Consider the following 13092-nt stretch of genomic DNA (forward strand, 5'->3'; position numbering starts at 1 on the left):
CCAGAAAGAATGGCTGTCATCAAGAAATCAACCAATAACAAATGCTGGTGGGGCTGTGAGGAAAAAGGAACCCTTCTCCACTGTTGGTAGGAGTGCAGACTGGTGCATCTACTGGAAATCAGTCTGGAGAGTTGTCAAAAAACTAGGATTGGAGGTCCCATTCAACCCAGCTATTCCCCTTCTGAGTATGTTTCCAGAAGAATTGAAAACATCATACCACAGTGATACATGTGCATCTGTCGTTACAGCAGCACAATTTGTCATAGCTAAACCTTGGAAACAACCCAAATGCCCATCACCTGAAGAATGGATAAAAAAATGTGGTATTTTTATACAGTGGAGTGTTACTTAGCTGTAGAGAAAGGTAAACTCAAGGCTTTCATAGGTGAATGGATGCAACTAGAGACCATACTTATAAGTGAAATAAATCAGACTCACATGTGTAAACAATGTATTGTCTCCCTAGTATAAGAAACTGAAAGAGTAAACAGAATCCAAAAAGTACAGTAGATATTGGGAAAGGGAAAGAAACTGCTCAAAAGGAAAGAACAACTGGGATGGGGGAAAGGAGAAAAGAAAGAAAGAAGGAAGGGAGAAAACATACATATACACACATATACACAAGATAGCTAAGATAATTGTACTATAAATTTCTGTTGGTTTATTGAAAGGAATAGTTAATGCTTAAATTTTTTTTGGGGGGGGACCAGTTTTGCATGCTTATATCTGGTAATCTGAACAACTACTTGGAAGATAACAATATGCAGTATAACAATCATTGTTGATTTCCTATCATTTTGTTTTGAAATTCTGTATTGATGTTTTTAAAATTTTTATTCTCTTTAAAATTAAAAAGAAAAAAAATCAGAGTCACTGGACAATGGCATTATGAGGACAGAATGGTCTCCCAGAATCTGAATGTCTGTTTGTTTCTGGTTTTATGCTGCTATGCAAAGTAGCTTTTCTTTGGTTAACAGCAGTGCTACCTGCACAATACCCTAAGAAATTGTTAGAGAAGTATAATAGCCATTACTAACAACTTCTGCCTAACTAATTTGCCTTACTTTCAGATAACAAAGAAACCCCTCAGACAGAGCTGGGATGATTATTGCTATGACTCTGAGCCGGTCAGTATTGTGTTCCTGGCTAAAGGGCCTCACATTGCTCATTTACCTCCATCTTGTGACTTAGTCAGAATGAAGATCAACTGAAATACACACTGCTATCAAAGCAATATCAATGTTTAATTTCTTTAAATGATTCCTTTGTTGATTAAAAATCCATCAGTTTACCTTTTTGGGATTTTAATTCACATTTAAATTTATATTGACAAACAGTTGATCTCATTCCTGGTTCTTCTGCATTGATATGAATCTGTAGGTTTTTTGTCCTCTGTGATTGATTTGGTTTTTTTTGAGACAGGGTCTCGGCTTGTAGTTCATGCTGGCCTTGAACTCACTATGTAGCCCAGGCTGGTGTTGAACTCGCAGTGGTTCTCCTACCTGAGCCTCCTAAAGGCTGGGATTACAGGCATGTGTCACCATGCCCAGTTTGAGATTTATTTTTTAAATTAATTTTTAGTTGTTTCATAACCCATTATTATGAGTAATTATTTGTTTAAAATTACATCCTTCCTGTTTCACATGTCAGCAGTCTTTTTGCATCATGAATATGTTTATTTTTTCTTTTATTTTTATCAATAGCAGCACAGGCCACAGCCTTAATAAAATTTTCCAGAAATTAAAGTATTAATATTACTTTTTTTTCTTCAGTAGTGGGGATTTATAGAAGGCCTTTTCACTGAGCTACATCTCCAGCCACTTATTTTTATTTTTTATTTACTTTTTTTTTATTTTGAGACAGGGTCTAAGTCTCTAAATTGCCCAGGTAGGGCTTGAACTTGCATGCTTCCTGCATTAACCTCCTTTAATGCTGGAATTACAAGCATGTGCCAGCATGCCTGATGTAGGTTTTAAATTGAGTAATTTAAAATAAGTAAATTTAACTTTTCTTATATCTGATAAAGACAAATTTGTAATCATAAAAACACAGAAAAGCTCTTTTCTTTATTCTGCAATTGGGTCAGATGTGAAAGACTAGAAGCACAGATGCATCTATCTATATTTATTAACTAATGAATTAAATTATTGAATATTCTTTCCAGAAATATAACATGTCTAAGTCCTTGCTTTAAAAAATGACTTTCTTACTGCATGAGTCTAAACTCCACTAATTGCAAAACTAACCCATTTCTGACTTGAGAGCTCAGTATGTATGGATATTAATTTTTTTGTTCAGAGTTTAATTGCATTGCCATTTCATAATAAAGAAATTCTTGGGTTTAGGTTTAACATTTTGGGAAGTATATGTTAGACATTTAAATTGTGCAGAGTCTGATGAATTTTAATAGAGACATTTTAAGTTGTTTTGACACTCTAAAGATGTTTCTCCTGTCTTTTACTACACTTAGTGCATCATGCCTCCTTGGGAAGCAAGTATGGTACTGCAGACACATATTGCAGATAGCAGAACTGATCACCTGTTCAGAGCTCACAGTGGGATGGAGCTGATCTACTTTTGTTCAGAGATGGTCTAAGAAATGCTTGAAAATTTGGTCTTTGAAAGAGATTGACTTGACTTGCTACTGGCTCATCTGCTTATTAGTTTTGAGACTCTCAGCAGTTCACTTAATTTGTTCTCAGATCTACTTAAGGGGTGAAGGAGTTTTTTGGTTGTATGTATGGAGGGCATGCAGCAGTGTATTAGGAATTAATATAAGAGCTTCTGCTGAGTTGAACCCAGGGATTAAGCTGTATTCTTTCTGTGGAAGGGATTCTAAGAATTGTTGGGTCGTGCCTTGTCTTGCCTTTCCTTGGATCCTGACATTTCATTGTTCTCTGGCTGACCAGTATTTGTATCTTGGTGAGTTGAAGGCTTTTTCCAGAGCCTTGGAATACCCTTGTGTTCTTACAGGGCCCTCTAGAAATGACTAGAATTAGAGCTGTCTCATCCTGTATCTATAAGTCCTCAACTCATGACTGATGAGAGATAGTGTAGTAATATGTGTGCCGTATGTTTGCCACTGTGTCTCTAGACCATACATTTGTAGAATGGTTCTCTTCATTCCAAGAAAGAAAAAGCCCTGATACCGTTTCCCTTGCTACTTACACTTGAATCTTTGTCTGCCTTAGAGTCAGCCTCCTGTATTTACCTGAATTAAGATACCTAAGCTAAGCTAAGGGCATTTTTGGTCTGGTGGATTTGTCTTCAGTTTTTCTTCTACAGTTATCAGGGAAACAGCTGAAAGGGTCAGGACATATTTGAAAAAATTACAGTTTTGCTATTTCCTGAGACCACAGTGTGTATTTCTGAAATACATTTGATTTAAGGAACAGCAGATATAAGTGCATTTATATTTTAGTGCCTCTTTAATTTACTTTCCCAATATTTTATAGTCATTAATTGTTTAATTTGCTTTTTGTAAGAATCATTGCTGTATCATTGAGTTTGTATGAGTGGAAGTATAAATCTGTTTACCTTCTACTTGTTACAGAAAATTGTTTGCTAAATCATAAAATGATTTTTGGGGAAAGTGAAACAAGGGAATTTTTAAAAAAAGATTTACCATATGTTAAGGAAAAATAATGGCAACTTAAATTTGTTTTAGTGAGGACATTGACATGTCTGTAGAATGTGTCTTAAAATTGCTTGTGAAAAATTGATAGTCTAGGGGCTGGGGATTTAGCTCAGTGGCACAGCACCTGCCTGGCAAGTGCAAGGTCGTGAGTTCGATTCCCGGTACCGGAAAAAAACAAAAACCAAACAAACAAAAAAATTGATAATCTGAAAATTAGATAGTCTTGCCATGTAGTTCAGGCTGGCCTTGAACTCACTGTGTAGCCCAAGCTGGGCCTGAATTTGTGGTGATTCTCCTGCCTCGTCTTCTCAAGTGCTGGGAGACCAGGCATGTGCCATCATACCCACCTAGAAAATAAAAATATTAACACTATTCTAAGTTTTTAATTTAAAATTTTATGTTTAGATGTACTCTCTAACTCATTCTTACAATGCGTAGCATAGTTTTTTTGTTTTGTGCTTTTGGTTTTTTTTTCTTTTCGGACATGGTAGGTACTCAATATGTACTTTTTTAAAAAAATGAGTACTGTATTTCTCAAGGAGGAATTTTTTCATTCAGTTCAACGCATTATTTAGTAATTTAGTGATTATGTACTTCTGTAATTCCTCACTATATTCTTGTCACTGACTTGATGCAGTAAGATAGGTAATGTGAAATCTGATTGAAGAAAAAAAGGGAAAGAAAATGTAAAAAAAAAAACAGGTAATACTTATGTGTATGGGGTACTAGATGGAACATTTCTTTGGAGGAAAGGGATTAAAAAAGTAAATACTGTGGGAGATTTTAGACAGTGCAAGTACAAAGGAGTGTAAGAACATGTAGTAAAGGGATTTAAAGATTTAGATTATATCTACAATGTTACTGTTTGACTATTTTGGTAGTCCTCAACTATTTTTATTGGCTCATGTAAAGTGTATTTGTTTAAGGCTTTTGTACTTTGTCATATACTTCTTTTTTCTTTGCTTAATTTCTGTGTTGTCTATATTATTTCATTAGGAACTATTTATACATGTAGGATCCACTTCTCAACTACATTACTGCCTCATCTGCAGTCTGTTTTGGTGTTACCAGGATTTAGTTCAATGCCTTGTTTATGGTGGTCACTTATTAAATATTTGTTGAACAGACAAATTTGCTTGTGGTAACGCTTATAAATTCCTGGAATCTCTAAAACTCTTCAGAACTTCTTAAAATCAGTCTTGGTTTCAGCATTTTTTTATAAGTACTGCTAGTGTTTTATCTTAAGTTATTTTGAGATCTTTGTTTTGGTAATTGTAAAAGGAAGAAAAAAAGTAAGATAACCTGATATTTTGGTAGGTATGTTTTTATTTTATTTACTTACAGCAAAATAAGGGGTCTATTAAATCTAGTTCTAATTTGTATTTACACATAGGTGCACTTATCTTAAATGACCATTTTCTGAATGGCTCACATTTTTTAAAACACAGTAATTTTTATCTTTTGTTCCCCTTCTTCGCTTAAGCAGGATTGCTTCACAGTGGAAGGAGAAGATTTGAGGCATGATTTTGAACGCTTACAACTGGCTATGGAGATGGTAGGATTTCTTCCCAAGACACGAAGACAGTGAGTTTATTTATTGTATTCTTATATCCTCCGTAGAGAATAAATCATGATATGTTTTGGAAGATTTCTCTTCCTTGATTCTTTTTTAAGGTTGTTTAACTGTTGCCTCATTAATCTTTAGTATTGTTTTTCATACCTTTTCATTGTCATAAATTCTTTGAGAATCTAATGAAAACTAGAACTCTTGTTTTTATAAAATGCACATCCATGAACATTTGCATATAATTACAAGAGTTTATGTTGCCCCAGAAGCCTATCCATTGACCTTACTTTAAAAACCATTACTTTATAACACTTATTTTTATAGCCCCTCATTTTGTTTATGAGTTATCTCTTATTAAGTCATGCATACCTATGGGCAAACAGTTTTTTATGTATTACCTGTATCTTTAATTTATGGGTATACTATTAAAGATACAACTTTGCCTCTCACCAGAAGAAAATAGTTTCTTAGATTTTTATTTCGCTTTTTGAGTCAGGGTCTTACTCTGTGGATCAGGATGGCCTGAACTCTTGGGCTCAAGTGATCTCCCTGTCTAAAGCTCCAAAGTGACTGGGAGTGTAACCACGCACCACTATGTCTGGCTCTACTGAGCTCTGTTGTTTTGAGGGGAATTAGTGTTGATAAACATCAGATCTGACAATATTATCAGTTTTTAATCTCTGGAATGATGAACATAGCAGAAGTAGAATATTACCTCTCCTATTTTTTTATTGATTGCACTTATTTTGTTTGTGTGACTCTTAGTTGGCAGAATCGTTGCTACAATTTTTTAAAATGCAAAGTTAAACCCAAATAATATACTATGCAAAGTCATTTATTGGTTACAGAAACTGTAACTCACTGAAAGTTAATAAATTAGTGAGAGTACCCCTCTACATGTTTCCATGCCATATTATTTCTGCTTGTCCCTCAGTTTACCACATTTACTGCAAGTGACACCGGATTGGTTACTGTCGGTATATATACAGATTGAGTATCCCTAGTCTGAAAAATCCAAAATTCAAATTGCTTCAAATTCTGAAAGTTTTTTATGTATCAGGTTGGCACTCAGGAGGTTTTGCATTTCAGGAACGTTTCAGAATTTACGTTGTCAGATTTAGGATACTCAGGCAGTAAAGTCTCTGAGAATATTCCAGTATCTGAAACACTTCTGATCCCAGGCATTTTGGATAAAGGATACTCACTCAAACTATATTAAATTACATAGTGACTTTTTTTTTTTTTTAAGATAACAGCATAAGTTGGCAATATAATGTTTCTTTTTGAGATACCAAAGAGATTATCTTTTGCACTTTCGGATGTGACTCGATCTCACACTGAAAGCCACTGGAAGCAGTCTGTTCTAGTAGTCTGGCCTGCAGTGTGACTCTTCCCTATCTCTCAACTTTTATCTTCAGATACTCCCCAACACAATTTTTAAATATCACATAGACTAGTTTTATTTTCTAAAATACTATGTTTTATTTTGGGTATTTACTGTTTTCCTTGTTTGAGATGATCTCCTATCTTTTCTACTTGTTTCAGTATTTTGGATAGAGTGTATTATGTGTGCCACCACTCTTCTCTCCTGTGACTTTGATAAACTGCCAATAAAGCACAACATTCTTTGCTTCTTAGACCTAATCTAGAGTAGACAGCCTTAAATTTTGCTTATGTGCGTTGAAAATCTTATTCCTTAAAGCATTATTTGTTTTGCCTTTTTTTAAATGAAAAATTTCCATAATTGTGCTATTTCTGCCTTTTGTATTTTAAAATATATGTCCCTTAGTATAATATCTCCTAATGCAAGATTAGAAGCCTTTTGAGAGCAAGGATTCATACTGATAGTTTAAAATCTTTTGAATATTGTTTTATAGTGCATAAGATGAATTATATGGTATTCATTATTGCTGGAGAGAATGTATTGTATATTTTTGTGTGTGAGAACCTTAATGTGCTGATAATTGAACCTGAGATATGGAAACAATGTAATTAGCAACTCTATAAACTGCTACTAAAATTAATTTTTAAAAAGTGGGTCATAAATTGTGTTACAATAGTTTTTATAATGTTTCTGTTGATACTGAGTTTACTTTCTTTTTTATTTTTTTCTTGTCTTTTTGAGGCAAGGTCTCGCTATGCAGTTCAGGCTGGCCTTGAGCTCACTTTGTAGCCCAGGTTAGTCTCGAACTCGCAGCGTTTCTCCTGCCTCAGCCTCCCGAGTGCTGGGATTACAGGTGTGTACCACCACACCTGGCTGAGTTTACTTTCTAATTCGTACCAGAATAGTTTTTATGAAAGTACTCCTTTGTAACTGACTTGTATTTTCTTTGAATCATTTGATTCAAACATTTAAAAATTTTAAATTATTTGAAAAATTGGATCTGTGAGTTAGATGGTAATTCAAAATGTATCTTGCAGTATCTTTGTTTTATTTTGAATATTTACTAATTTTAGGAAGATAATGTAGTTAAATTTTCACAAATAAATCGGATGTTCTGTATCCTAAGAATATAACTGGGCAAAGTACGAAGATGTGCATAAAGAGGAGGTTTGGAATGGTGTGTTCATCTGTGTTGAATGCCTCTGAAATGGTTAGAGAAGTGAAGGCCATAATCATTCTTAGCTGTGTGGGTGTTCTTGGTAACTTCTGAGTCATGTTAGTGGGTAGCAGGGGCCAGGTGTGGTAATGAGTAGAAATAATTAAGTGAAGATAACGAATTTAGTATTTCAGTAGTCTTAATTGTGAAGGGAAGGAAAACATATTGGATCTAGGATGATTTATTTAATATGTTCCTGCCAGTTTCAACAACCAGTGGTTCAGAGCTGTCTAGCAGCAGGACGAATGAATTACGATGCCATCATGAACATTTTATGATAAGAGAGAAGAAAACACAAGAATATTTTGACAGAAAGTTCTCTGGTTCAGCTGATGAGAGATAGGAAGTGAATACAATAAGGTTTCGGAGTCAGCTGGAGCTGCTGGGGTGTTGTGCACCAGTAGGAGGATTACTTCCTGCCTAGAGGGCTTGTGTTCCCTGATGCAGGAGGGAAGTTAGTAAGGGAGGCCAAGGGATATATTTCACAGTAGGGGCCTGGTGCTGATAATACACTCACTGGCCTCACACTGTTTTAAAAAATACTTACTTACTGTACCAGACTAGGAAAACATAGGGAAACATTTAAAATAGATAATCATAAAAATCAACTGGGATATCTGATTAAAATGCAGATTCTAAGGCCTTTTTTTGGAGAGTCTGATTTAGCTTTTATGAAATACATAATCCAGGGAAAAGGCATTCTAGGCAAGAAGAATAGCATTTAAAAAGGAAAGGAGTTGTTAAAAGGCTAAGCAAATTCAGGCAATAGCAAGATATGCCCTTGAAACAACTACATAAAAGATGGCATAATAATGAAATAAGGTTGAGTATAGCACTTTGTGTAGTACCTGATGTAAATAGTAATGTTTTAGTTATAATTATTCTATTGTTTTTCTGAAGATTATATACTATATTTTATATCTTTACTGGTTAATGTTCTTAACTGGAAGTTTGGCATAAATAGAATTTTGAGAATGTACATGTGCGAGAAGCTGTAATTTTTGCTTTTATTTTCACAGGATTTTCTCTCTCCTCTCAGCAATATTACATTTAGGTAATATCTGTTATAAAAAGAAGACATACCGGGATGACTCTATTGATATCTGCAATCCTGAAGTTCTGCCCGTTGTCTCAGAATTACTAGAAGTGAGTGATTACATTTACAGTTGTCATTTCAAATACTCAATGACATCTTATTTTTTATTTGGTGTAACTATTTTGTAGAGGTAAGTGAGTTAATGCTTTTTGTTAATAATGATTTTATTATGTACTGATTTTTAATAGTTTCCAAAAGAGGAAATTTCTTCTGAGATCTCTTTTACCTTGCGTGTGCCACCCAGAATCATTAGTTTGGGTTTTATGCACTGCCTCCACTTGTTGTACACATCCATAGTTCCTGATTTATTGGATAGGATGAATATTGCATTGTGGTGTGTGTAATGTTTTGGGTCTATGCTAATTTTGCTCTTTCCATATTTGATACTTCTTTTCATAGTAAGATTAGATTTAGATTGTTGTCCTTGAAGATGGATACCTGGATGGGTGAAGAGAAAACATACTGCTTTTAAAAAATTTAAATTTATTGGTACGTGTTTGCAGTACATAGTGATATGTTCATCTAGTTTGGTACATTACATGATACATCTTAATTCTTTTTGACACCCCTTTTAATGATGGGTTGAATAGGATCTAAGGGTCCCAGTCTCCCACCATACTTCATCCCACATCAAAGTCTTTGTTACTTTTACTCTCTTGCTTGAGTGATTTGTCATGTTTTCCAGGCTAACTTACGATGTTGCCATGTTTACCTTATCGGATGGGGTGTTGTTTCTTAGAGGCCTCTTACATGACACATCAAGGGAAAATATATGTGTAACTTGCGTGTATAGATGTATCTGTAAATATTTCTTTTTATTGTTTTGTTTTTTGAGACAGGTTCTCTATGTAGTTCAGGCTGGCCTTGAGCTGATGGTGATCTTCCTGCCTCAGCCTCCGAAATGCTGGGATTACAGGAGTGTGCCATCACACTTGGCTGTAAATATTTCTATATGTAGCCATCTATTCATAGACATGAACTTGGTGTTTCTGTTTTCTAAACAGAATTATTAGTACATGTTTGCAGTATATAATGATTACATTCATCTTAGGGAATTGGTACATATCCATAATACATCTTAATTTTTTTAAATTTCCCCTTTCCTCTCTTTTTTTTTTTTTTTTTTTGAGACAGGGTCTCACTATGTAGTCCAGGCTGGCCTTGAACTCACTATGTAGTCCAGGCTGGCTTAATACTTACGGTGATCCTCCTGTCTTGGCCTCCTAAGTGCTGGAATTCATGTGCCACTATGCTTAACCTCTCTCCCTTTCTAGATTCCTCTTCTATTTGCAAAGATCTGTCTCCCTGATTCCTATTTGTCCTTTATTTTGCTTTTTTTTTTTTCAACATTGGGTTTCTCATATAAAAGAAACCACTTAAGTTTATGTGTCTGACTTACTTTACTTAACATTATGGTCTCAAGGTGCATCCATCTTCCTACAGGTGACTCAAACTTACCCTTCTGTATGGCAGAGTAAAATTACATTGGATACAGATACACATTTTCTTTATTCTTTCGTCTGTGTGACCATAGAGGCCAATTCCAAGATTTAGCTATTGTGAGTTATATGAGTATGTATGTATCAGTGTGACATGATGTCTTTTGGGAAGATAACTAGAAGAGAAATGACTGGGTCAAATGGAATTTTTATTTTCAGTTTTTTGATGCATCTCCATACTGATTTCCATAATGGCTCTACTAGTTTACATTCCCATCGATAATGTAGAGTGTTCTTTTTTACTCCTGCATCCTCGCCAGCATTTGTTTTCCTTCCATTCTTTTTTTTAAATCCCTATTTTCTCCCTTCCCCGTTTCTCCCTCCCCTTCACATTTGAACATTTTCTCCCTACTTCCCCATGTCTGTCATCCATTTTGTTCCTTGTTTATCCTGGGTTTCTCACACAGGAGAAACAATGTGATATTTACACATGTATGTTCAATTTATTTCACTTAAAATTATGTCCTTAAGGTGCATTGATTTACCTAAAAATGCTTCAAATTTATCCTCCTTTTTTGGGAGGGAGTATGGGGAATTGAACTCAGGACCTTGTGCTTGCAAGGCAGGAGCTTGTACCGCTGAGCTATATCCCCAGCCCAAGTTTATCCTCCTTTACAACAGTGTAGTATTCCATTATATATTTTAAAAAATGACATTTGCTTTGTGCATCCATCTTCTGATGGGTGTCTGGGCTGTTTCCAAGATTTCGCTACTATAAATTGTGCTGCTATAAACATGGATGTGCATTTATCACTGTGGTATGATACTTTTACATCTTTTGAGAAGATACCTAGAAGAGGAATAGCTGTGTCAAGTGGAACTTCCGGTTTTAGTTTTTTGAGGAATCTATGCAGATTTCCATATTGGTTGTACCAACTTATGCTCCAGCCAACAGTGGACAAGGGCTCCTTTTTCCCAGAAGCCTTGCTAGCATTTGTTATTGGTTCATTTCTTGATGATAGCCATTCTTTCTGGTGTGAGATGAAGTCACAGTGTTGTTTTAATTTGCATTTCTTGGATGGCCAGCGATGTTGAACATTTTTTCATATATTTATTTGCTGTTCATACTTTTTCATCTGAGAAGGGTCTATTTCAGATGCCCATGTTTTGGATTGGGTCTTTACATTTGGGGAATCTGATTTTTTTGAGTTCTTTATGTATTCTAGATATTGGTCCTTTGTTTAATGGAAAGCTGGTAAAAATTTTTTCCCATGCTGTGGGTTGTCTCTTCTCTCTGTTGATCGTTTCTTTTGCTGTTCAGAGGCATTTCAATTTGATATAATCCCATTTGTTAATTCTTGATGGTATTTCTTATGTAATAATTGGGGTTCTGTGCAAAAAGTCTTTGCCTACACTATGTCTTCAAGAGTTTTACCCATTCTGTTTTCCAGCAGATTAGGTGTTTTTGTTTTAATATTTAGATCTTTGATCCATTTTGATTTTAGTTTTGTGCATGATGAGCGATATGGGTCTAGTTTTAATCTTTGTCGTGTGGAAAGCCAGTCTTCCCAGCATACATAAATGCTTGATGTAAGCACAGTGTAAGAAATGACAAACTGTGATTACAGTTAATTTGCCACCTTTAACCATAGATACAAGATCTATAGTTACATGACAAAATCAGAAACAAATAAAAAATTATAAATATCCATTCAATAGAGTGATTTTAGCCTCAGGGGAATATTTAAAAAAGATAAGAGAAAAAATAGAGGAATAAAAGAAGAGAAGGAGATTAGAAGCAAGGCTGAAGGACAGAGGAAGATTGCTGAATCTTTGGGAAACTGGTGAAGACAGGAAGGAAAGCAAGAAGGAAAAAAGAACAACAAGAACCAAGCCAAACAAACAACAAAAAGGACAAAACAAAACAAAACAAACCCCCCAAAGTAAAAGAAAGAAAAAGAGTTCTTTGTGATTTTAAGGCTATAGTTACGTTCTGGGGTCTAAAGTTTTGTGATAGTGTTCAATTCAGGGTGTGTCTCTGCTGTCACTGATAGACAAAGGAGGCAGACAGAGCACAGACCCATACTGGATGATCTCCCCAAGCCTGCAGTAGGATTAGGGTGGGATGCCAGTTCTGGTGCTTCCAACTCTGTGGAAGTTCAGGCTGATCCTGGCCTCTGATTGTGGAGTTGGGGTCTGAGTTGTTCAGCCTAGAACACTGTGGGTGTCTCTTGCTGACCTGACATTGGCTCCCTGACCCTGGATGTCTCCTCTGGATGTCCCTCCAGGGACATCTCCTCTGGATGTCCTTTCAACACTGGCAGCCCTGAAATGAACCTGCCTTATGGCTGCTTTGAGTACCAGGTTCAGTTGGCCCCTCCCTAAAATGGTGTCCAGCCAAGCACCCATTCCAGGGGACACACAGTCACTTGGACTGGAGTCACTCACCAGCTGTTGTAGTGCATAGTATCTCCTGCTCTGTTCGACTGGTGTTTTTCTCCCTGCAAACATCTGGACTTACTTGCCCTCACTGTATGTTTGTAGATTTGATTCTCCTGTCTCACTCTGTGAGCCAAGAGCTGGGGATAAAGTACAGTTGGCCACCTCCTTTTTCTGCATTATGGCCTGTCTCTTCAATTCCTTTGTGGGGCTCCAATTTTCCCTTCATATTCTTCCTGGGTTCCAGGGATCCACCTCCCTCCTTTTCTTTCCCAAGTTGATACTTTCCAAGGTCTGGATTCCAAATCTTGGAA

The 13092-nt window shown here is 35.8% G+C and overlaps 1 protein-coding gene across 7 annotated transcripts in view; it reads left to right on the forward strand.

Moving 5' to 3' along the window:
* The window catches only part of Myo9a (myosin IXA), a 207138-nt gene that overhangs the window by 31438 nt on the left and 162608 nt on the right, over nt 1-13092 (forward strand). For 6 of the 7 annotated variants that reach the window (XM_013518986.1, XM_013518991.1, XM_013518987.1 and 3 more), the window contains exons 5-7: nt 1071-1127; nt 5124-5221; nt 8824-8950. In XM_013518986.1, coding sequence (XP_013374440.1) covers nt 1071-1127; nt 5124-5221; nt 8824-8950 — 282 coding nt within the window. The remainder of the gene's footprint in view (nt 1-1070; nt 1128-5123; nt 5222-8823; nt 8951-13092) is intronic. The other variant, XM_013518988.1, reaches the window with a different exon arrangement.

This window comes from Chinchilla lanigera, unplaced genomic scaffold (genome assembly GCF_000276665.1).
Source record: "Chinchilla lanigera isolate Chin_1 unplaced genomic scaffold, ChiLan1.0 scaffold00049, whole genome shotgun sequence".
NCBI classification, from domain to species: Eukaryota; Metazoa; Chordata; class Mammalia; order Rodentia; family Chinchillidae; genus Chinchilla; species Chinchilla lanigera.